At 43.7% G+C, this 23591-nt stretch overlaps 1 protein-coding gene across 3 annotated transcripts; it reads left to right on the forward strand.

Moving 5' to 3' along the window:
- The first annotated feature begins 25 nt into the window (after nucleotides 1-25).
- PSRC1 (proline and serine rich coiled-coil 1) lies at nucleotides 26-23565 on the forward strand. Of its 3 annotated transcripts, none has more exons than XM_088674139.1 (8): nucleotides 26-192; nucleotides 2115-2150; nucleotides 3642-3702; nucleotides 17298-17880; nucleotides 18355-18522; nucleotides 20234-20387; nucleotides 21878-22013; nucleotides 23247-23565. In XM_088674139.1, the coding sequence occupies exons 1-8, from the start codon at nucleotides 150-152 to the stop codon at nucleotides 23275-23277; spliced, it is 1212 nt and encodes a 403-aa protein (XP_088530265.1). In that variant the 5' UTR covers nucleotides 26-149; the 3' UTR covers nucleotides 23278-23565. The 3 variants fall into 3 exon arrangements, with proteins under 3 accessions (XP_088530265.1, XP_060133458.1, XP_088530266.1); XM_060277475.2 differs by lacking the exon at nucleotides 26-192 and adding an exon at nucleotides 1101-1537; XM_088674140.1 differs by lacking the exons at nucleotides 26-192; nucleotides 2115-2150; nucleotides 3642-3702 and adding an exon at nucleotides 7180-10730.
- Nucleotides 23566-23591: the final 26 nt, after the last annotated feature.

A 23591-nucleotide genomic window follows, 5' to 3' on the forward strand; every position in this document is an offset into this window, starting at 1 on the left:
GTGCAGCTGCGTATACCGTCCCCTCGTTCTAGGGGAAACGAAGGCCGAGGCGCGGCGGACAAGCTCCCGCAAGCCTCGGGCCAATCAGCGCGCAGGAACAAAGCGGGTCTTTGTGACGTCGAGGCGGGAGGGGAAATTTGAATTTGTTTATGCTTCTCTTCTCGCTGCTTGCCAAAGCGCAGGAGCTTCGCGGTGAGAGCTAGCGGGAGGAAATGCCCGCGCCGGCGGGAAGGGGTTGCATGTCGCATGGCGGCTGGGCCTGCACGTGAATGGGTTCTGCGGCGCTGGATTTCCCTGGGGCCGGAGCGTGGGGGGTGGGGGGCTCGCAATTCGGAATTCTTGCCTGTAACCGCTTTCCGGCAAAACTAACACGCCCATCAGCAGCTGCGTCTTTTTTCTTTCCCCCTTAACAGCCCAGTCCTAAAAGCATGTTTACTCAGGAGTTAGGGCTGCAATCCTGTGCACGTTTATCTGGGAACTGAAGTCCTCACTGAACGCAAAGGGGCTTATTTCGAGAAAACGTTCGACTCATTTACTTACAACGATAGGAAGGCTGTGCACGACAGAATAAAGCAACCCAAATGTCATTTTAACATCCACGAAGCAGTAAAAACGGGTATTCAAATAGCAGAGGCTCCTAAATCCTCTGGGCAAAGAAACACATCTTTAGTAGCCGGCGCAATGCCAGCATGCGTAGCATTGCCTTGCACCTTTCCATGAAGCGTGCCTTGGAGAATGCAAACTCCCGTCAGTGGTTTGACTAAGGCAGGAGAGAAGATCAGAAACATCGCTCCCTCATAGAAGTCAGCGTTTAAAAACGTGGCAGTGAGCGGGAGAACCCCAAACATCTCTCGCTACCAATCTTAGGGCACATAAGTGACGAATGCACTTCTAAAACACGGCAGCGGGACAAGTAGGAATGTGGTGACTATTTTAGCCTGGGACAAACTTTGCCTGGTGGTGGCGGACGCTGGTTAGTCTAGATCAGGCATAGGCAACCTTGGCTCTCCAGATGTTTTGGAACTACAACTCCCATGATTCCTAGCTAACAGGGCCAGTGGTCAGGGATCATGGGAGTTGTAGTTCCAAAACATCTGGAGAGCCAAGGTTGCCGATGCTTGGTCTAGATGCTCGCGTCTACCTTAGACTCACGGGCAATGGGGCTGCTTTGCAGAATTAATAGAGAAGGAAAATGAGCAGATCCATACTGCTGATTGCCCCGCCCCGCCCCATGTCAACACCGCTACCTGCATTTTATTCAGTTGTGGCGGGAAGGATCCAGGATACCTTTAATTACGACTAGCTGCAAAGCCACCATATACAGTAGTGAGCATGCTTTGGAATTCATCCTTTTAAGACTTCGCACAAAAAAGCAAACCCGCGGGGAGAGAGGACCGGAAAACGTTTTATTTGCAGCGGCGATGGGAGGTGCAAATTTTGCATACTTAATATTGGAGTGAACGCCCGGTGATTGCTCTCCCTTTAAAACCAGAAAAGCCACTGGTGATTCGAGACGGAGGAGAGAGGCGTATCTGAGGTACAGTACAGCTACCTGGGCGGTGGTTACTGCTAAGCGGCAGCGTTGAAATTACAGTACATGGTACCTCGGTTAAGAACCCTTTATCTTTACCACTTTAGCTAATGGGGCCCTACGCTTTTTAAAACATAAAAATACTTAATAAAGTGTTATCCGTGTATATGGTGTTTTGCAGAATTTCAAAGGCAAAAAAGGATGGCTAGTACCTAAAAGTGTGAACAATTAAAAAGTATATTCCATAAGGACTGTTATTGCTGTTTAGCAGGCTAAGCTAGCTACAATTCAGAAAGCTGTTTCTAAGTAGGTTACAAATGGAAATAGAATATGGGAAGTAGGGGGAGAGGAGGGAGAGGAACAGCAGGTGAGAAAATGCAGAGAGAAAAATACAAATCTGCAGCTTCTACTAAAAAATGTACCAAATGAGGTTTCTAGTAATGAACTACAGCAAAACGTATTTGTCATTCTTTCACAGTTTGTTAACACTTTCTGGTAACCAATTCGTAGCATAACTTTCACAAACCAAGTCAACCCCAAAACTTATCAAGCCCAAGCCAAACTCATGCTATTTTCATTGTAGGAGGGTTCCTGAAAAACATGGAGTGGCCAAATGAAGGTGAGCACCACAATATCCATTGCACCCTATGTATGTTCATATGTAACACTAAGGCAAACCATGACTTACTACAAACAAGCAAATGTGTGGGTTCCTGTGTGTGTGGTGGAGTCTCCTTCTTTGGAGGTCTTTAAGCGGAGGCTTGACAGCCATCTGTCAGGAATGCTTTGATGGTGTTTCCTGCTTGGCAGGGGATTGGACTGGATGGCCTTTGTGGTCTCTTCCAACTCCGATTCTATGATCGTGTAACAAAGATCACATCCGCTTCACCTCTTCCCTGGTCCTGCTGCTGCCACCAACTTAGGGCTAAGCTATGGTTTGGCTTAACATTTGGTCTGAATCCAAGCTCATAGTTTGTATCACTCCAGACAAAGCACGAGCTATAAGTTTTGTTCAAGGTTTGAATGTAATGCTAAGTATTTAATCTTGTTTTTAAGTTGTATTTTAATTAACTGTTTTATATTCGGTGTTAGCCACCCTGAGTCTTGGCTGGGGAAGGCGGAGTATAAATAAAAATTATTATTATTATTTTATTATTATAAGCCAAAGTATGGTTTAGCCAGGAGCAGCAGAACTGAAGGAACAGCACACGTTTGCTCATAATAATAACTAATAATTTTTATTTATACCCTTCCCATCTGGCTGGGTTTCCCCAGCCACTCTGGGCGGCTTCCAACAGAAAAATGAAATAAAATAATCTATTAAACATTAAAAGCCTCCCTAAACAGGGCTGCCTTCAGATGTCTTCTAAAAATCTGGTAGCTGTTTTTCTCTTTGACATCTGATGGGAGGGTGTTCCACAGGGCGGGCGCCACCACCAAGAAGGCCCTCTGCCTGGTTCCCTGCAACTTGGCTTCTTGCAACAAGGGAACCGGCAGAAGGCCCTCGGTACTGGACCTCAGTGTCCGGGCAGAATGATGGGGGTGGAGCCACTCCTTCCTTTATATCAACAATCTTCTCCCTACAAAAAAAAAATCATGCACACAGGGGCTGCATGTAAACTGAAATATTTTGAGGAAGTGGAGTTTAATTATTTTTATGTCTTGCAATATTCAGAGCACATCTTGCTGCCAGATCTTATATAGAACTAGGTGCACCTAATCCAGTGATTTCAGTTAACCTCGGTGCATCTAATTCTGCATAGGACCAGACTGTTAGTTGTATAAGTTCAGCTTCCCTTAGCATCAGGATTCTGACTTTCTACCATTCTCAGTACTTATTAATGGGAAGTGGATCGAGAATATACACGTGTTTTAATTCCCTATTCTGCAAAATATTCCCCACACAGTTTTGGGAATGGCATCTTCAATACCCAAGCATTTTAACTGAGAAAAATCTCAGTTCTACTGCAAGCTAGGAATTACATTTTATTGGGATGATTCCTGCTTGTATGGAGGTGGTGATTTCTGCTTAAAGTTGGTAATATGAGCAGGTAGATAGTCAGGGCTCAGTGAGTACTTGTAATAATAATGATTTATTCTTTTTCTCCAGATATAAAATTTATTATTGATGAGACACTGGATTTTAGTCTGTCGTCTTCTTCTTTTGACGGGTAAGGTTGATTGACGAATCTAATCCCTGGTGATATAAATCGGGGTGTCCCACCCTCAAATCTGTAAATAGCTACTGTAAGCAGGTCTGTCAGAATCTGTAGCAAGGCTGCAGTGCTCGCTTAAAGTGTCTGTACTGCTAATGTGTACCAATGGCCTGCGTAGAAAGACCTGCCCCATTCCTTTTGTAGGGAGACACTGGAACAGAATGACGTGGCACAGCTATAAGCAAGTTCTGATAGAAACAATTTCTGTAAGTCCAAATGTAATGTGCAACATCCTTTTGCTGTACAGTGGTACCTTGGTTCCTGAACTCAATCCGTTCTGGAAGTCCATTTGACTTCCAAAACGTTTGCAAACCAAGGTGCTACTTCTGATTGGCCCTGGAAACAATGCTGACAGCCGAAACAGACGTTCGGCTTCCCAAAAACGTTCGCAAGCCAGAACAACACTTCTGGGTTTGCGGCGTTCGGAAGCTGATTTGTTCGGGAGCCAAGCCGTTCGGGAAAGAAGGTACCACTGTAGTCACTTTCCTGCTTTAGAACACTCTTCTCCCTGGAGAAGCTTGCAATGCCTGGTTGAAACATACTTATTCCCGCAAGGTTTTAGAGATACTTAAATCACTCTGGTACTAGCTGGTACCGAAGTCTTAGTCCAGGCATTCCCAGACTACGGCCTGGGGGCCGGATACAGCCCGAAGGATCGATTTATACTGGCCCGCGGCAACCCCCGCCACCCGCTGCCACCTCCCGCTCTTACCAATGCGGCTGCCCACTTCTGGGTCGCAAGAGCACCGGAAATAGCTTGCGCACATGCGCAAGCGTCGTTTCCGGCGCACTTCCGGGTTGGAGGAGGCCCGAAGCGCGGTAGGTTTTGGGACCCGTGTCTTAATCTGTTTGTTATGCTGCTGTTTTGTCTGTAATATAAGGGTATTTTAGTATGGGTTAATTTATTGGTATTGTGATTTTATTTATTGGACCAGATTCAACCAAATGTGCTTGCGGAAGCCACCACAATGGCTCCCACCAGCACAGTGAGGCCTCCCTCCCCCTCCCCGTCCCCCACAACTCGCCAAAATCCACTCCTCCAGATTGGGAGAACCCCCAGATCAGTGTGCATGGGGAGGAGCGTTGAATAGCATGTCATTGAATCTCTCCCACTATGTTGGAAACAGTGTGGATTTGATTTAAATCAAATCGATTTAAATCGCTAGTCAGTAAGACTTGTCAGTAAGACTTGATTTAAATAATTTTTTTACAGAAAGACTCATTCTTGCTGTTATAATCTTAATATTTACAACCAGAGGAAGGTTTCGTTTTTGGAATAATCAATTTTCAGAGTAGTTTTTACAGTTACATAAAAAATTACTGATTTGGTTATACTATTAGAAATACATAGACAGATAATTATGAAATGTGAGGTTTAATAAGTTAACTGTTTATGTTTGGACAACTTTCCTGCTGTACTTTATTGGAAGGAGAAAAATAATCATTTCCTTAATAACAATTTAAACGATTTATTTAACTCAAGCAATAACATTATAGCATATGTACCCATGTTTGTTAACTGATGTGTTTAAACAAATTTCTTAGAAGAAAGAAAAACTTAGACTGAGTTTTAGCACACATGAAAAACTTAAAACAAATCCCTATTTCCTGATGAATAGCCTTTGGACTACAATGTAACTTAAATGGAAAACTATCTTTAGAAAGATTTTTCCTCCAAAAGCATTTTATTTTAATAAACTGATTATTATTTTTAATAAAAATCCTATTTAAATATTTAAAAAATCTGATAATAATAATAATTATTATTTATTATTTTATTATTTTAATAATCATTGATTTTTATCCACCCTGGTTGGAACCACCCTGTGATTGCTTTGAAGTGAAGGGCAGTCTATAAGTTTTGTTTCTCAATAAGGGGCCAATCCAAGATCCTAGCCCACAGCGGTGGGGCTTGATGGAGTGACTCAGTTGTCGCCACTTCCACAGCCCTGCTGCTTCTACCAGCCAGGGTGAAAGGGAGGGGAGGGAATGCCTGCTTGCTGTGCCAGCTGACTCAGCAAAGACGCTGGATCAGGTCCGTTGCCAACAGGAACCAGCAGACCCTGTGCCAGCCCAGTCCTACTCTGGAAACTCCCTGCTTTGGGGATTTGTGCTGGCTTTGGGGGGTGCGGTTAGTGGCAGCTTCTCTTCACTACTTGGATGGTGAAGGCTGAGGCAGCTGGCTGGGGCTAGGCAGAAGGCTACCCCTGCCACATCCAAACCTTCCAGTGCCATAGAATTGTAGAGCTATAAGGGACTCAAGGGCCATCTAGTCCAACCTCCTGCAGATTGCTGTGTCAATAAAATAATACATTTCTAATCAGAAATCAAAGACTAGTAATTTGAAGCACTAGTGTTCACAAGCTTTATTCAGATTTTATCCCAAAACCGATGCTTTGGATTCTTTTTTTTTTTTATAATAATTTTTATTAATTTTCAAACACAACTACACAACTACACAAACATACAATACAACATTGTCCCTTCGTCTTCCCTCCACCCACTGGTCCACCTCTGCCACCAGTGAAACCCGTGCGCTTTGGGAGTCCAAGGGGGTCCATTGTGAGCTGGGTTTGACCTCCCCCCTCCCCCCTCCCTCCTCCCCCCTCTTCCCCCCCCTGCCACTGAAGGGACAGGAATGGAGGAGCTCTGAGGATTGGTTTCCCCCAGCTCTTTCATAAACATACTTAAACAAACATACACATAACAATAATAGGGGAGAATTGACTCCCCAGTTCTTATATTCTTAACCTTAAAATTGTGACTTCCTCGATAGTCTTCCTCCTGGTTTTCCCTAAACAAAATCTAAAAGCTTATGGCGGATTTTCTATTTCAGTTTAAAATCCTTTTCTTATACTATTAACTCAATCCTCCTCCTTTTCCATGCTGCCCTCCCACAGGCCCCCTCCTGCCACAAGAGGAACCTGTAGGGCACAGCATTTCCAAGGTTCCCTTATATCCCCTCCTCATCCCCCCCGAGCACTCCCTGCCACTGAGTAGCTCAGAGTAAGGAGAGGAGAGTAGGCAGCTTTCTGCCTAAAAACCTAACTTAACTTACAAAAATTTACATTGACTTAAATACTTTCCTAGGCCGTTCTTATGTCTCCCTCCAGAAAACCCAGCTTATTTTCTTTCATTTTTACACCCCATCTCCTCTCCCTAAATCTTTTCCCCCAATTGGATCAGCATTTCCGTTAACAAGCCAAAATTTCGAAAACCGTCTTTCAAAAACTAAAAATAAATCTTTTAACTAAAATTTTCATCCCACACCCATTCTTTCCCATATCCGTCTCCAGGCCCTTGTCCCCCTCTGCCCCTGTCTTTCCCATTCCTCACTGACATCGCCCCACATTCCAACCCCCCCAGGATCTTCAAGTCCATTCCTTTGCTTCTCATTTTCTTGCTCTGCTTGTTTTTCTTCCTTTTGTAGTCCTTGCTTTGCTTCATCCCAAGTGTATTTTTTATAGTCCAAGTCCTCTTTAAAATTTCCATCAAATTGATTCTCCTGACAACCAGTCTCAATCTCCACAGTCTCCAAGTTCAAATTTTCCTCTGAGTCCTGGACTTGGACTTCAACCTCATCTGCTAGTGAATTGGGATGTTGCCGTTCCTTGTAAATGTCCTCCCATGTTTGTAGACAGTTTAGCACTGCCTCCTGGAAGGCTCGAGAGTACTTTGTTTTCATACTTTTCCTGACCGCAGACAAACAGGATGTGGAGAACAAAGGGTGCTGGAAAATTCCTTCCTTAGACGATCGACTCCATTTTGGCTGCTCTTTTCCTTTGTCTTTTTATTCAATCACAAATCCATTCTTAGTTCCAATGTTAAATGGTTCTAACACATTTTCAGTCAATTTTTTACTGATCACAACAGTGCAATAAGTCCACCCGGTCTTTGACAGTTTGACAGCTTTTGACAGCTGTCAAAACACTCTCCCCCTTTTTAATGCTGTACCTCAAGGGGTTCAAGACTCGGGAGTTGAGAGGGTTCGAAAAAGTCTTTCTTTCTTTCGGGTCCACAGTTTCAAATGCTTTTCGTCGTTCGGCTTAAGATCTTTTTAAAGCGCCTCCCGGTTTTCCATTAGGAAGAGACCGACTTCCGTTACTTTAAAGTCTCTCCTATTTTTCCAATTGTTAAATTTAGAGTCCGTAATCAAAATTCCACTTACTTTATGGAAATCTTTAACTTTGTTCGGAAGAATCCGCCGCTTGCCGGGTCAGGACTCGGAGCTTCACTTCACGGAGGTAAGATTAAGCCCAAAATGGCTCCCGCGGTTCCACCCCGCCGGCTTTCGATCGCTCTACTGAGCTCTCGGGCAGCGGGGGATCCGCAAAACGGAGCAGCCGCTGGGCGCGTGAGTCACCGGGACTCTCTACCCGGTGCTTTTACGGGGAGTCCGCTCGCTCTGCGGACTTCCCCCCCCTCCGAGAAGCCAGGGACTTCGGCGCGCGAAGTCCCTGCGTCCTTCTCTCCGCCGCGACAGACCGGAAGTCTCCTGCTTTGGATTCTTCTGTGGGATGGGATATTGGAAATTAATATATATGATAAGAATAATATTGGGGAAAACTGGGTATTGAAACTTACTTAACCTAAATCATATATCCCAGTTTTACAGCGGCCCTTTAAAGTACGCTTCACACAGAGTATACGCAGTCAGAAGTTGACCTGGCTAAGAAAACACCACCAAGAGCGTAGGGAATTATCTCCCTTATATGAAACCCCTTACTAGCTGCACACTTGTAAAAGTATGCAGATGAAAATACAAATGGTTGGGTTTCTTTAACTGAAAAACAAACTGACTCTAAAGAGACTTTAAACTAAAGATAAATGCTTTCTCCCACATTCCCACAAACTCCCACATAACTCCCATTAAACTACCCAAGAATTAACAGCATTCTAGCATTATAACTAAGCAATCATACTAAGATTCAACTAAGGAATCTCTTAAACTGAGAACAACTGAGAGAGTGATCTACTTAGTTAGATTCTTTCAGTTTGATTCATCTCTAAGAGATTTAACTAAGAGATGCAGAAGGCTTTTTGGCAGAGCCTTATATACAAGAAGCAGAGCCCACGCCTGTGGGCAATCAACAAATCACCTGCACCTGTTTCTCTTAAACAGACAGTATTTACATTAGACCGGCTCTAAAGTAACTTGACTATTCAAAAAATCCAACACCCCCTCCCGGTCTATTGTCTAAATACTGAACATTTATATCTTACTCATTTTGCCAGATTTAGGTGCTTGCACAAATCACTATGTTTCTGAAAACTTAGAGGTTTGGTTAGACCGTCAGCTACGTTATCTTCTGTAGGACAGTACTTTAACTGTATCAGACCTCTTTTAAATTGTTGGTAAACATTTTGGAGACGTATATCCATGTGTTATGTTCTGGATTTAAAATTTCCCGTCTTGGCCAAAGATATACAGGGTTGACAGTCTTCCCAGACCGTAATGGGTAACTCATACGTTCCTTGAACATCATTAACCAAACTAATATAATATTCTAGCTCTCTACATAATTCCGAAAGAGCACAAAACTCAGCTTTGGTAGAAGACAAAGTTATTAGACCTTGCCTCGCGATTTCCATCATATCAAGGAGTCTCCAAATTTGATGACCAAACCGGACACTGATTTTCGGTCTGGCAAGTTTGCCCAGTCACTATCAACAAAACAACTAATTTGTTCAGTTCCAGAAGATGATAGCTTTAGGCAAAAATCTTTGGTTCCTTTTAAATAACGGAAAATACGTTTTACTCCAACCCAATCATGTTTCTTTGGTTCAGAAACTGATCTACTGAGTATACCAATTGCATAAGCTAAATCCGGCCTACTCCACACGCATAAATATAATAAGCTTCCTATAGCAGACTGATATAACTCAGGACTTTCAAACTTTACATCATTTTCAGATTGAGCACTTTTTATAAAATCTACTTCCATAGGTGTCCGTACACTTTTGCACTCAGACATGTTGAATCTTTGTAGTAGTAGCTCAATTTTACTTGTTTGATTTAACAGAAAACTTCCATCCTCACTTCCTGTGATTTGTACTCCTAGGTACTCATGTATTTCCCCTAGGTTTTTAATCTTAAAGTGACCTTGTAGCTGTTTTGAAAAAGTTTGAATTTGGGCTTCAGTTTCAGCTACGTAAATCATATCATCAACAAAAACTAAAACTAGTTCCTTTTTATTATTTGAACCTCTTACATACAAACAATTGTCGGCCACACAACCTTTAAATCCCAAATTTGTAAGCACATTATCTAGAAAAATATTCCAGTTCCTAGCCGATTGTTTTAGGCCATAAATGGACTTATGCAACCGGTAAACTTGTCCAGGTTTTCCTTCTTTAAACCCTAAAGGTTGTTGCATATAAATTTCTTCTTCCAATGGTGAATTTAAATAGGCTGTGTCAACATCAAAATGGTTGACCTTTAAACCTCTTTGTGCTGCATAGACTAACAGCATTCTCATTGTATCACTCCTAGCTGTGGGAGAGTATACAGCCGTGTAATGGATGCCTGGCTTTTGCGTAAACCCTCTCGCCACTAAACGTGCTTTACATCGTGCTTCTCCTGTGGCAGACCTCTTAACTCTATAGACCCATCTGCACCCTACTGCCTCCTTGCCTTCTGGTAGTGATGTGACAGAATATACTCCAATGTCTTTAAGAGACTTCATTTCTTTTTCCATTGCCTTTTGCCACATATCTTTCTCTTGTTTGGATAAACTTAATACATCCTGATAACATTCTGGTTCACAGGTGACACAACAAACTCTTACATTCGTGGCACCAAACCTATCAGGTGGTTTCCTTTTCGTTGTCCTTTCGGACCTTCTAGGTAAATCAGGAATTTCTTCTTCCTCCACTTTTACATCACTTTCAAGTGAAGATGAATGCTCTAACTGATCAACAGCACCATCATCTGACTCTGTTTCACCCTCTTTGTCAGATTTAGGGTGTTCCCTCTTCCTAGGGTAAGTTGTAACATTTTTATCTAATAACAGAATATCAGGATTTCCATGCAGGTGTGCCCAACCATTCTGTTCGCAGAATTCTCCGCTTCTACTAACAATTACTCGTGTTTGGTCTTTACCAGGATTAATAAATCTCCATCCTTTAGTCAGACTTTGATATCCATAAGAACGCATTTTTTTGGGATTTGGGTTCTTCTTTGCGTCTCTGCGCACGTGGGATTAATACCCAGGCTTCACAACCAAAAACTTTAAAATGGTTAACTGGAGGTTTCTTTCCATATAACAGAAAATATGACTTTCTCTGACTTTCATGTGAACTAGGTCCTCTTTCAGGATGAGGGCAGTCACGAATTAAATGTGTGGGGTCTTGGCATCAATAGCATCTGCGCACAATAAATGCCTTCTCATCTCCCTCACAACTAGGACCTGTAGAAGCTCTAACAGCTCCTGACTGAGGGCGTAGAACCCCTTTAGAACCTTCTTCCTTTAGTCTTGAACATCTTTCTTGTTCAGTAATGAGCCTCCCATAGACATATCCCATAGTGAGTTCCTGCCTAGGCATAGACTCAAGTGTTTGAACAAGATTGTCCCAAGAAGGGTCTAGAGAACTAAGAGTAATGTAAGCTCTGTTCTCATCATCTATCTGAACGCCTACTGTCTGCAATTCTGCAAAAAGTGCAGTCAGCTTCTGTAAATGCTCCTTCACACATTGTCCTGGAGCAAGCTTTGTGTTATATAAAACACGTTGTTAGCCCAATTCTGCTTCCAGCAGTTTGTCTAATATAAATAGTCCTTAATTCCTCCCAAATTTCGTTTGCTGTAACTAAATTTTGTAGCAGCAACAAAGAGACAACCACGGTGATGTTGGCGAAACAATGAAAAGGTAAACCACCGTGAGGTGCAAATATTTAAATGTATAAACAACCTTCACATATACAAGGAGATTCAAAAAAGTGTGCAAAGTCTCATACTCGAAGTCTTAAAAGTCCGGTATAAAGTGCAATAAAGTCTGACAATAAAGTGCTATGATGTATCATGCATTCTTATCTCTTCCCATACGTTCTTATCTCATCCGACGGGTGGCCAGCTTCTCGCCTGTTTCACAGGAATGGTTTCCTCAGGGTTCGGACTCTTTCTTAAGTAATAAGAAATTCATATGATGCACCATAAATACTTATACACTTCTTTTAAAACATCATACAGAAATGTTTAAAATTACTCACCAAAGGGTCATGTGTGAAGGCTTAACAAGACTAACGAAGCTCACAATTCTCAAAGACTGATGAAATGCAACAGTTAGTTACAAGGTTAAATACAAGGTTCAATCAGTAAATCATTTCAAATCACCAAATCCTTACAAGAAGTACAACACCAGCAACTCTTAAAGATATACAACTGTTAACAATTTCATGACTAGGATAAAAAAAACGTACTCCACCATATCCTTGAAATTCCTCGTTCATAGAAAGGCACTAAACTCTGCTTGGAGATTTAACCCCGCGGGTGCTAATGAACCAAATCTATGTATCCAGTAGGCTTCTTTTTGGTGTAGTTTCCTTTTCAAAGCCTCAGCATTTATTCCAGAGTGTTTGTGCTTGTAAATAATAAACCATTTAAAGTCCGTTGCTCTATGGTTTTGCTCAATAAAATGGGACGTGAGTGGCGCCTCCAAAACTTTATTAAGGATTCGATTTTTATGCTCTAAGATTCTCACTTTCACCGGTCTAATAGTACTACCTATGTACCATAATTTACAATTGCATTGTAGGGCATACACAACTCCCCGAGAATTACAATTTGTAAAAGACTCCAACTGGACAGGTTTGCAAGAACCAGGTATTGTAAATTCCTTAATTTCTTGCGTTAATTCACAGGCGGCACTTTTAAAGTGGCCCCGTATACTGCTCTGGGTCTGGCGCGCATCGGAAATGGCTGTGTGTACCAACATATCTTTAAGATTCCTCGTTCTACGATATCCTATCTGGAATTCTGGCACAACCCGGCAAATCTTTTACCAAATGCCAATGTTTTTTAATGATTCTACTGATGGAATAAGCCAAAGGAGTGAAGTCAAGAGCACAAGTAATGGGCTGGTTTTCCTGTCTTGTGTGTTCCTCAAACAGACTGTTTCTAGGTTTATAGAATGCTCTAGATTGTGCCGATTTAACTACTCTCTGTGGGTAACCCCTGGATAGAAAATCTTGTGCCATGTTATTGCTATCTCTGTGGTAGTCATGAGAGAAAGTAGAGTTTCGTTTAATTCTTAAAAACTGGCCATATGGTAGATTCTGTTTCAAACTCATCGGGTGATATGACTTATAGTGCAGGTATGAAGGTTTATCCGTGGGTTTTTTAAAGGATCTTACAGCTAACTTATTCACACTATCCCTCAATACAATAGTATCAAGGAAGGTTATATGTTGTGTGTGAAAATGTGTAGTATATTTAATGCTAGAGTGTATCGTGTTGCACCACGAAAAAAAATCCGGTTATGCTTTCCGATGATTCAAAGATCAAAAACAAATCATCCACAAAGCGTTTGTAAAATAATATTTTTTCATAAAAAGGGTTGGCCATTGAATTCATCAGGTACTCTTCCTCTATCTTTCCCATAAAAAGATTAGCTATGCTAGGGGCACATGCACTCCCCATAGCCACTCCCTTAGTTTGCAAAAAGAATTCACTGTCAAGTTTGAAAAAATTATGTTCAAAAACGATGTCAACCAATTCCATGAGAAAAAACGTAGGTGGTTGTTGGATTTCTCTAGAGAGGAATATGCTTTCCACAATGCGTCGAGCCTCCTCTAAAGGTATATTGGTGTACAATGATGTTACATCCATGGTAACCAAGATTGCAGATACTGGGATATGTATGCCCTCAACCTTAGATATAAAATCCCTTGTATCATGTAGATACGATGGTAATTTCTTCACATTGGGATTCAAAAAATGGTCTATATACTTTGAGAGGGGTTCCAAAATAGAGCCTGATCCTGAAACGATCGGTCTGCCAGGTGGTGGAAAACCAATTTTATGGATTTGGGGTAGCACATAAAACTCAGGAATGCGAGGATTTTGATTCATAAGGTATCCTTTTAAATGGGAATCTATATGGCCCAATAATTCGGCCTCCTCTACAACAATTTTAACAAGTCTACCAATGTGTCCTGATGGATCTCCAGTCAATTTTTTATAATATGAGGTATCCGCCAATTGTCGTCTTACTTCTTTACAATAATCAACTCTATCCAAGATAACTATGGCGCCTCCTTTGTCAGCGGGTTTGATGATGATGTTACTATCAATCATAAGATTTCTTAAGGCATTATATTCTAACCTCGATAAGTTGGACCAATTAGATCGAGTCTCCTGTTCCAATTTAGTGATGTCTCTTAGAACCATCTGTTCAAACGTGGTGATAAGTGGGTCTGCAACATTGGGACAGTATGTGGAGAATGAGACTTTGCACACTTTTTTGAATCTCCTTGTATATGTGAAGGTTGTTTATACATTTAAATATTTGCACCTCACGGTGGTTTACCTTTTCATTGTTTCGCCAACATCACCGTGGTTGTCTCTTTGTTGCTGCTACTCTGTGTATTTTGAGACATGGCCACATGCGATGGCTTTTTTGCCTTCTCTGAAGAAGATAAAAATCGTATATTATCAGACTTACCGTCTATGCTGAGCTTAGAGCAGGGCTCCACCACCAATCATTGGGATCAATATTTATATTTACGCAAAAGAGAAACCCGATTCCACCTGCATGCGGTATCTCTTACAGATTATTGTAAAGTAAATAAAATTCCTAGAGGTCTACGTATGAACAAACCACCTGCTCTGTTCCGGCAGGATGATACGTTTATATCCAAATGGGCATCTATTTTGAACAAATGTTCACTGGACCTGGTGTTGCTCATTGTAGAAAGATCTAGACAAGAGGCTATAAAAATAAAAGAGGAAACTGGAAAATTAGAACATAACCTTAAGACCACTGAGGAGGGAGGCGTCTATGAAAGGAAAATGCGGGAGATGGAAAACAATATTAAGGAATTTGAGAATAGTTTGAAAGAGCTTAAAATCAAAAAATTCATCAGGGATACTAAAGATTATGATACGGGTAGGGTTTATAATTGGTGGCAGAATTCCAAAAACCCAAAGAAAAAAGTTACATGGGCCACTCCAGTAGAGTCTCACTCTGACTTTGAGACTACAGATGGGGAAAGTTCTGAATCAGCCACGAATTCTGGAGATGAATTTCTCCATGAAAATTCCTCCAGCCCCAGATACTGGACTAGGAACAACCGCTCAAAGGGGCATTTTTCCCAGATGCGAGGGAGACGACACAGACAAAGGAATTAATAGACAATTTATCTACCCGACCTCTGAGCTTTTTGGAAAGGAAAGTGTTAAACCTGGGTTTGGTTTTTGTGCCAATGCCCCGATATAACTCATTTAATACCTGAGTGGATGTCTTTAGGCTGATTAGACTTATAAAATTTTTAAAAAGTTTTTGGCAATACACCTATAGACTCATCTTTACCTAGGTTTAGAAAGAGATCCACATACTCTCCCAATGTTGCAGAGCAACGGACTTTAAATGGTTTATTATTTATAAGCACAAACACTCTGGAATAAATGCTGAGGCTTTGAAAAGGAAACTACACCAAAAAGAAGCCAACTGGATACATAGATTTGGTTCATTAGCACCCGCGGGGTTAAATCTCCAGAGTTTAGTGCCTTTCTATGAACGAGGAATTCAAGGATATGGTGGAGTACGTTTTTTTTATCCTAGTCATGAAATTGTTAACAGTTGTATATCTTTAAGAGTTGCTGGTGTTGTACTTCTTGTAAGGATTTGGTGATTTGAAATGATTTACTGATTGAACCTTGTATTTAACCTTGTAACTAACTGTTGCATTTCATCAGTCTTTGAGAATTGTGAGCTTCGTTAGTTCACACATGAACCTTTGGTGAGTAATTTTAAACATTTCTGTATGATGTTTTAAAAGAAGTATACAAGTATTTATGGTGCATCATATGAATTTCTTATTACTTAAAACCATTCCTGTGAAACGGGCGAGAAGCTGGCCACCCGTCGGATGAGATAAGAACGTATGGGAAGAGATAACGCATGATACATCATAGCACTTTATTGTCGGACTTTATTGCACTTTATACTGGACTTTTAAGACTTCGAGTATGAGACTTTGCACACTTTTTTGAATCTCCTTGTATATGTGAAGGTTGTTTATACATTTAAATATTTGCACCTCACGGTGGTTTACCTTTTCATTGTAACTAAATTTTGAACATGTGGTAGTTGGGCATTCTCAATACTCAAAATGAGAGTGGAACTGGCTTTCTCATCTTGCCTAAGTTCCTCATCTGTGGGATTACTATCAAGTGGGTTTTCAACTATTGTCCATAGACCTTGTCTCTTTAAATATGCTTTGGCTTTCAGGCACCACTGTGCATAGTTTTTATAATTGAGTCTCTCAAAAAGAATTCCTTGAGAAAATGCCCCCTCTGCCATGGTAGGAATGCACACTGCTTACTCACAGCACTGGTTTTAAATTACTCAGCGTTCCCTGCCTTTCAGCAGCCTCCTATCTAATCAAGTAGCTCAGGGCTTTCTCAGGTTTCAGCTTTCTCACAGCTGCACTAATTACTAGGCAAACAGCCACAGCCTCAGCCTTCCACTTTCTCTGTAGGAATAGTCTCTTTTTCCCCCTCTGGGATGTCTTAGCTCAAGTCTTAGCCACAAACTTCTATAAAACTGGGTCCCAAACTTAGTTTCATACTTTAGGTCTCAAACCTGGGCCCATAACCTATTAGAAATTAATATATATGATAAGAATAATATTGGGGAAAACTGGGTATTGAAACTTACTTAACCTAAATCATATATCCCAGTTTTACAGCGGCCCTTTAAAGTACGCTTCACGCAGAGTATACGCAGTCAGAAGTTGACCTGGCTAAGAAAACACCACCAAGAGCGTAGGGAATTATCTCCCTTATATGAAACCCCTTACTAGCTGCACACTTGTAAAAGTATGCAGATGAAAATACAAACGGTTGGGTTTCTTTAACTGAAAAACAAACCGACTCTAAAGAGACTTTAAACTAAAGATAAATGCTTTCTCCCACATTCCCACAAACTCCCACATAACTCCCATTAAACTACCCAAGAATTAACAGCATTCTAGCATTATAACTAAGCAATCATACTAAGATTCAACTAAGGAATCTCTTAAACAGAACAACTGAGAGAGTGCTCTACTTAGAGATGAATCAAACTGAAAGAATTTAACTGAGAGATGCAGACGGCTTTCTGGCAGAGCCTTATATAGAAGAAGCAGAGCCCACGCCTGTGGGCAATCAACATAAATCACCTGCACCTGTTTCTCTTAAACAGACAGTATTTACATTAGACCGGCTCTAAAGTAACTTGACTATTCAAAAAATCCAACATGGGAAGCCTCTCTCATTGCATTCCTTTTTGCACAGTGCTTGTATATTTTGCCCAATACGGTTCCCTGTTGATTCTTGACTTTCTTGCTTCAGACAAGAGGAGGAGGAGGAAGCGGTCTCTGGCATTTGCCCCACTGAGTCCAGTGAAAGGTGTGCGGCCCAGTCAATTGACATGAACATTTTTGGCGGGGAGAGTGAAGGCAAGGCCTTGGTGTGGAGCCCTCTGAGTCCCGAAAAGCTAGAGGAGATGATGAGGGAAGCCAACAGGCTGGCTGAATTGATGGAGGGGTGTGAGCTGCTGGAGAAGGAGAACGGCAGCTCTGAGACAAGGCTTGAGATGGTTCCCGATTTTGAGCCTTTGCCCTCCATTGAATCTTCGCATGCGGTGAGGAGGGACTCCAGGGCCCCCAGACGAAGGACATTCAACGTGAGCAACAGCCCTCTGAAAGCCCTGCTGCCAACCGTGGGACCCGAAAGCTGCTGCTCTGTAGGTTCCCCCAAAGCTCTGCTTCCAGAGATGGGAAGTCCTACTTCCTGTGATGCAGACCCACCTGTTCCCAAAAGACGCCAGAATAAATCAAATGCCTGCATCCCCGACAGCCAACTCCCCAAGAAATCCAGGCCCAATCAGCCACTCAGGTCACTGGCAGCAACGAAATCTCTGGACATTAAAAAGGTACAGTGGCAGGAGCAGGACCAATGCAAATTTCATTTGGAGCACAGAGTGTGTGTGCTCGGGGAATCCCTGGCTTTGATCCTGATTCTCTTCCTGAGCTTGCATGTGTCAATTACTCGTAGCTGTGCCTCAATCTGCAATCCTGTGCCCACTTAGCTTGGCGTAATTCCCACTGAACTAAATGGGACTTGTTTCTGATAAGACACACAGTCAGTTTCTGTAGCTGCAAATGCCCTATGAATCATGCTGTTTACACTTGCATTTGATGAGGGATCTTCTCCTGAATCTGATCTCCAACCCACCATCTGTTGAGTAATTTCCCAGGGCTGGGAAACAGCATGGGCCCAGGGGGATGTAAAAGGGCACCTTTATGCAGAAGGCCCCAGGATTCCAAGATGTCCTTCTCAGAGGTGTATAGCTTGTTCCCACTTCTTTCCCAAAGCTCCAGCCTGTTTCTTGTGTCTTTTGTCGCAGACAACTACCAGGTGCAGCAGGAAGGAAAGATCAACTCCACCCACCCTTCCCACGCAAAATAAGAAGACCCTGCCAAGTCTGAGGCCTCCCCTTCAAACCAACAGGAAGGGACCTTGGAGGGAAACAGAGAAATCTTCTGGCAAGGTCGCCTCTTTGGAGGCATCTCAGGTATTTCTGATGGGCAACACCAAGGAGTGGCGCACACAGCAGGCTGGGTAGAATTAGGCCTATCCTTCAGTGCAAAAATATTCAGGGCAGACAAAGTACTTCTTCGCACTGTGCATAGTTGAACTATTCACTCCCACAGGAGGTAGTGATGACCACCTGCTTGGTGTCTTTAACAGAAGGTGAGACAAATTAGTGGAGGGATGGGGCTGTTAATGGTTGCTAACCACAATGGCTAGGATTCCACCTCCAATAGCTGAGGCACTGGGCCTCTACCAGTGTTAGAAACTGAGATATGAAAGCTGGGAGCAAAATGGCACCTTAAACCTAGGTTAGGGGCGCAACAATGGAATGTCTAGGCATGCTTTTTTAATAACAAGAATACAAAGCTGAAAATGAATGAACTGCAGCCAGAGTTCCATTTTTCACATGCTCTAGTCCTTCCCCTGCCCACACCCCCTAATATTCTTGAGAGGGTCTCTTCTCCAGTCTTCAGAGAGTAACTGGAAGTGGGGAGGTAGAAAAGGTCCTCCTTTCCTTCTACTTCGCAGTTTTGATCTGAAATCTTCGGCACAGTACTGCACCCAGAGCTCAGAAACTGCTCACGCTAATGAAATCCCCTGTCGCAAAATGCGCCTAGAACAATGGGAGTTTCAAACACTGGTCTCTGCATGTCAGTGGTTGGGAATCACAGGCAGGGAGAGTGCTGTTGTGCTCAGGTCCTGCTTTGTGTCTTCCCACAATTGGCTGTGATGAGAACAGGATGCTGGACTAGGTGGGCCATTGGCCTCATCTAGTAGGGTTCTTATGTTCTTTAACAGTATGCAGAATATAGGTTCCCTAAACCAGTGTTTCTCAACCTTTTTTGGGCCACGGCACACTTGTTCTATGAAAAAAAATCCCGCGGCACACCAACTCTGTGCCGCCCTATATTTAGTTTAGTTTGGAGGGGAGACGTAAAGCATGCCACTGAAGAACTGCTGCGCGGTAGCCAGGCGGACCCACCAGGCGCAGAGCCTGCGGAGCGAGCGGGGACACGTTAGACGGCACGCACAGACCCCAGGCGGGCAGACACGGTCGCGCAGCTGCCGCTGCCTCCCTCCCGGCCGCCCCAGGCAGCCGCCGCCGCTCTGGCCCGGCGAAGGGAAGCCCTGTGCAGCCTTCCCCGCCTGCCTCCTCCTCCCCAGGCGGTGGCGCCCTCTCTGGGCTCCGGCTGGATGCCGACTCTAAATTTTGTCGCGACATGCGGCGACGAGAAGGGCGATTTGCAGTGTCACGTGCCTGGCGGCCGCCAATAAACAACACTGACCCGCCGGAAAGGAAGCAGGCCGGGTCACGACGCGGGCGCTCGCCTCGCATCGTGACCCGGCCGGCTTCCTTTCCGGCGGGTCAGCGACGTGACAATGCAAATCGCCCTTCTCGTCGCGGCACACCAGCCAGCGATTCGCGGCACAGTAGTGTGCCACGGAACACCGGTTGAGAAACGCTGCCCTAAACTAACATCTACAGGAGCGCCTGGCACTGTTTACCTTTGTTAATGTGAATGTACATTCTGGAAATGGAACTCCTGCATGTTACTTGTGCAACTCAATTTGTCCACATACATGCAGCCATTGCAGCGAGGCCTAATGTATCCTCCCAAGAGATAGTTGCTTTTTTGCATTCTCCCCGCTTGACATAGCTTGCTCTTCTTTTAAAAATCTTGCTGCATTAGCTTGGCCTTCAGGGTCCACCTAGCAAAGTTAAAAAACCAGTACCATATGTGAAAGCAAGGCTGGGCCCCAGGCTGGATCCGCCGAAGACTGGTCCTGTGAAGAAGGCCTCTGCTGCTCCAGAAAAGGTGGCGCATCTCCCAAAGGCAAATGCAAGTAAGTTGTGGTAGACGGTGTGTCATTTGGATTTAGTCTTCTTCTCCTTCCCACTCCCATGAAAGGTCAGTGCCCAGTATGAAGACACCAAAGCACAGAATAGGGCGTAAGAGTTGCCTTGCTGATGCAGACTCAGCTTGCAATCCTATCCACCCCTACCTGGCAGTAAGTCCCATTGAACCCATTGGGAGGAATTCGATTCAAAGTAGTGCTATGGCAATAAATCTGCCAGTGCAAGCTTTTCAGCTTGCTGGGCAGAATGGTCTGCCCCCACCATGTGCTGTTCTGGGGTTTCCCCAAAGCTGCCAGCCAATTTTGGGAGGGACAGGGGGGAACCCTGTTGTGTTAGCTCAGGCATCCCCAAACTGTGGCCCTCCAGATGTTTTGGTCTACAATTCCCATCATCCCTGACCACTGGTCCTGTTAGCTAGGGATCATGGGAATTGTAGCCCAAAACATTTGGAGGGCCGCAGTTTGGGAATGCCTGTGTTAGCTTCTCCTAGTGCAGGCATCCCCAAACTTGGGCCCTCCAGATGTTTTGGACTACAATTCCTATTTTCCCTGACCATTGGTCCTGTTAGCTAGGGATCATGGGAGTTGTAGGCCAAAACATCTGGAGGGCCGCAGTTTGGGGATGCCTGTCCTAGTGGAACTTCGTCACTTGAATGAGGCCCAGTAGGACTGATGTCTGAGTAGATATGTATAGGACGGTGCGGTAAAATTATAAAATTCAGTTCTTGACCTGGCACACCCATTATTTACCAGGTGCTTAGTACTTAAAACGTCTGGACTTGAAGGCTTCATGTCTGCAGCAGGAGATACTATTTAACTTACAGTGGTACCTCGGTTTATGAACACAATTGGTTCCGGAAGTCTGTTCATAAACTGAAGCGTTCATAAACTGAAGCGAACTTTCCCATTGAAAGTAATGGAAAGTGGATTAATCTGTTCCAGACAGTCCACGGAGTACTTAAACTGAAGCGTTCATAAACTGAAGCAAACTTTCCCATTGAAAGTAATGGAAAGTGGATTAATCCGTTCTAGACGGGTCCGCGGAGTACTTAAACAGAAATGTTCATAAACTGAAGCATGGGTGTAATTGGTTCCGGAAGTCTGTTCATAAACTGAAGCGTTCATAAACTGAAGCGAACTTTCCCATTGAAAGTAATGGAAAATGAATTAATCCGTTCTAGATGGGTCCGCGGTGTTCATAAACCGAAAATTCATAAACCGAGGTGTTCATAAACCAAGGTTCCACTGTATTTGTAAATGTGTGATTTGGTCCCAGTGCAGATTCTTAGAGGGCTCCCATAGCTTGTTTGCCCCTGCTGTGGAAACTGTCTGACTTTTGTTTCATGCTTGTTCAGAAAGTCTATGTGTGCCGTAAGACAACTTCTGTCTCTTATCCCATGACTTCTAAGTGCACAACCTCTGCTGGTCGCTCCTTATCAACATATCTGTTTATGCCTGCTTTCTCTTTTTCTCTGCAGGTCAGGCGACAAGTATGGGCAGCAGTGCCCCACAATTGCAGGCCAGCTGCAAGCCTCACAACAAGCCTTGCCGTGCGAGTCAACCCAGGAACACTGCCAAGTCTGGGTTGGCAAGCAGACTACCAGTACTCTGCCAGTAAGCATGCCGTTCCAGAATGGCCCAGGCAGCTTAAGTCGCTGGGTTTGGGAGTGGGATCTGGCAGGAAGGATCTTCTGGAAGGGAAGAAAACACTGAGAGGGTTTTGAAGGAAGCTAGTGGGAACATAGGAACCCGCCTTATGTAGCCAGACTGCTTGTCCTTCTCGCTCAGTACAGCCTAGAGCAGGCATGTCAAACCTGCGGCCCTCCAGATGTTTTGGACTACAATTCCCATCTTCCCCAACCACTGGTCCTGCTAGCTAGGGATCATGGGAGTTGTAGGCCAAAACATCTGGAGGGCCGCAGGTTTGACATGCCTGGCCTAGAGTGAATGGAAGCAGCTCTCCGGGATTCCAGGCATCTTTCCCAAGGCTACCTGGAGGTGCCAGGGATTGAACCTGGACCAATCTGCATGCAAGGTAGATGCTCTGCTGTGGCCCTTTCCTAGTGGTCCTGTCCACAAAGGTGCTTCTAGGAAGGCAGGACACCCAAGCGCCACTCAGCTGTGAATGATATGGCTGGACTCCTGTGGAGCAAATGCTGGTGCTCATTGGGATATAGGTCCATTAGCATGACCTGCATCTGTACACTGCTCTGCCTCTGAACTGTGTTCCCTTCCTCCCATTATTTGCATATTTATTAACCATTGGCTCTCAAGGTGCCATCACTTGGTGTGTGGGTGTGTACTGCCTTCAGATCATTCAGGTTTCAGCTAACAACTTCAGCTGCAATTTCCAACTTTGTTCCAAGCCGCTTCCATCCCTGGAAACCACGAACAAACCCCCAAACCAAGCCGGGAAACACTGAGTGAAGTGGCTAAACTAAAATTGTCCTGGCAAGTGCACATTGCCTATTGGCCCATTTAACTCAGAATCGCCTGCACTGGGGATGAGTTTCAGGCAGAGGTCCTTCCCAGTCCTACCTGTAGATACTAGAGATTGAACCTCCCCCCCCCTAAAGCACCTGCATTTCGACAGACAGGCCCTTCCCAGAACAGCAGGCTGCGACTGCCCAAGAAGGCAACCTCTGACAAGTCAAAGTGAGGCCCTTTGTGAAGCATACAACTGTGCGACAAAAGGTTAATATATAAATTGCAGTCAATAAAGAATTTATATAAAAAAACACAGTGAGGCTCTTTTCAGAGGGTAGTTATACCTGCTGAACTTTACCATAGATCTCCTCCATCACTATCAGGGCCTGGGTTCATGTTTTTGTTTTTTTGATGTTTCAGCCTTGCAGCGAACAGATCTGGGGCTGGATGAGTGTGAACCCACGAAGCGTTGCCTGCGTTGGTGAAGGAGAAGCTGCAGCCTGGGAGACTTGGCCAAGGCTTTGCTGACAGAGAGAACCACACCTCCATGTTCACTGGCTGAGGTCTGGTGGGAATTCCCATCAGCCAAAACAATTACCTGGAGGGGCTACGGGTCAGCCTTGTAGAATCTCTGCTATATGGTTAGCTATGTCTGTCTGTCTATACTGTACTTATTTTTTGTTAAAATATATACTTTAATAAAACAAAATATGCTTTTTTAAAAAAAAAAACACCCAATGTGGAAGCCTAGTCTGAATATGGAAT

This window comes from Zootoca vivipara, chromosome 7 (genome assembly GCF_965207765.1).
Source record: "Zootoca vivipara chromosome 7, rZooViv2.hap1.1, whole genome shotgun sequence".
Taxonomy (NCBI): Eukaryota; Metazoa; Chordata; class Lepidosauria; order Squamata; family Lacertidae; genus Zootoca; species Zootoca vivipara.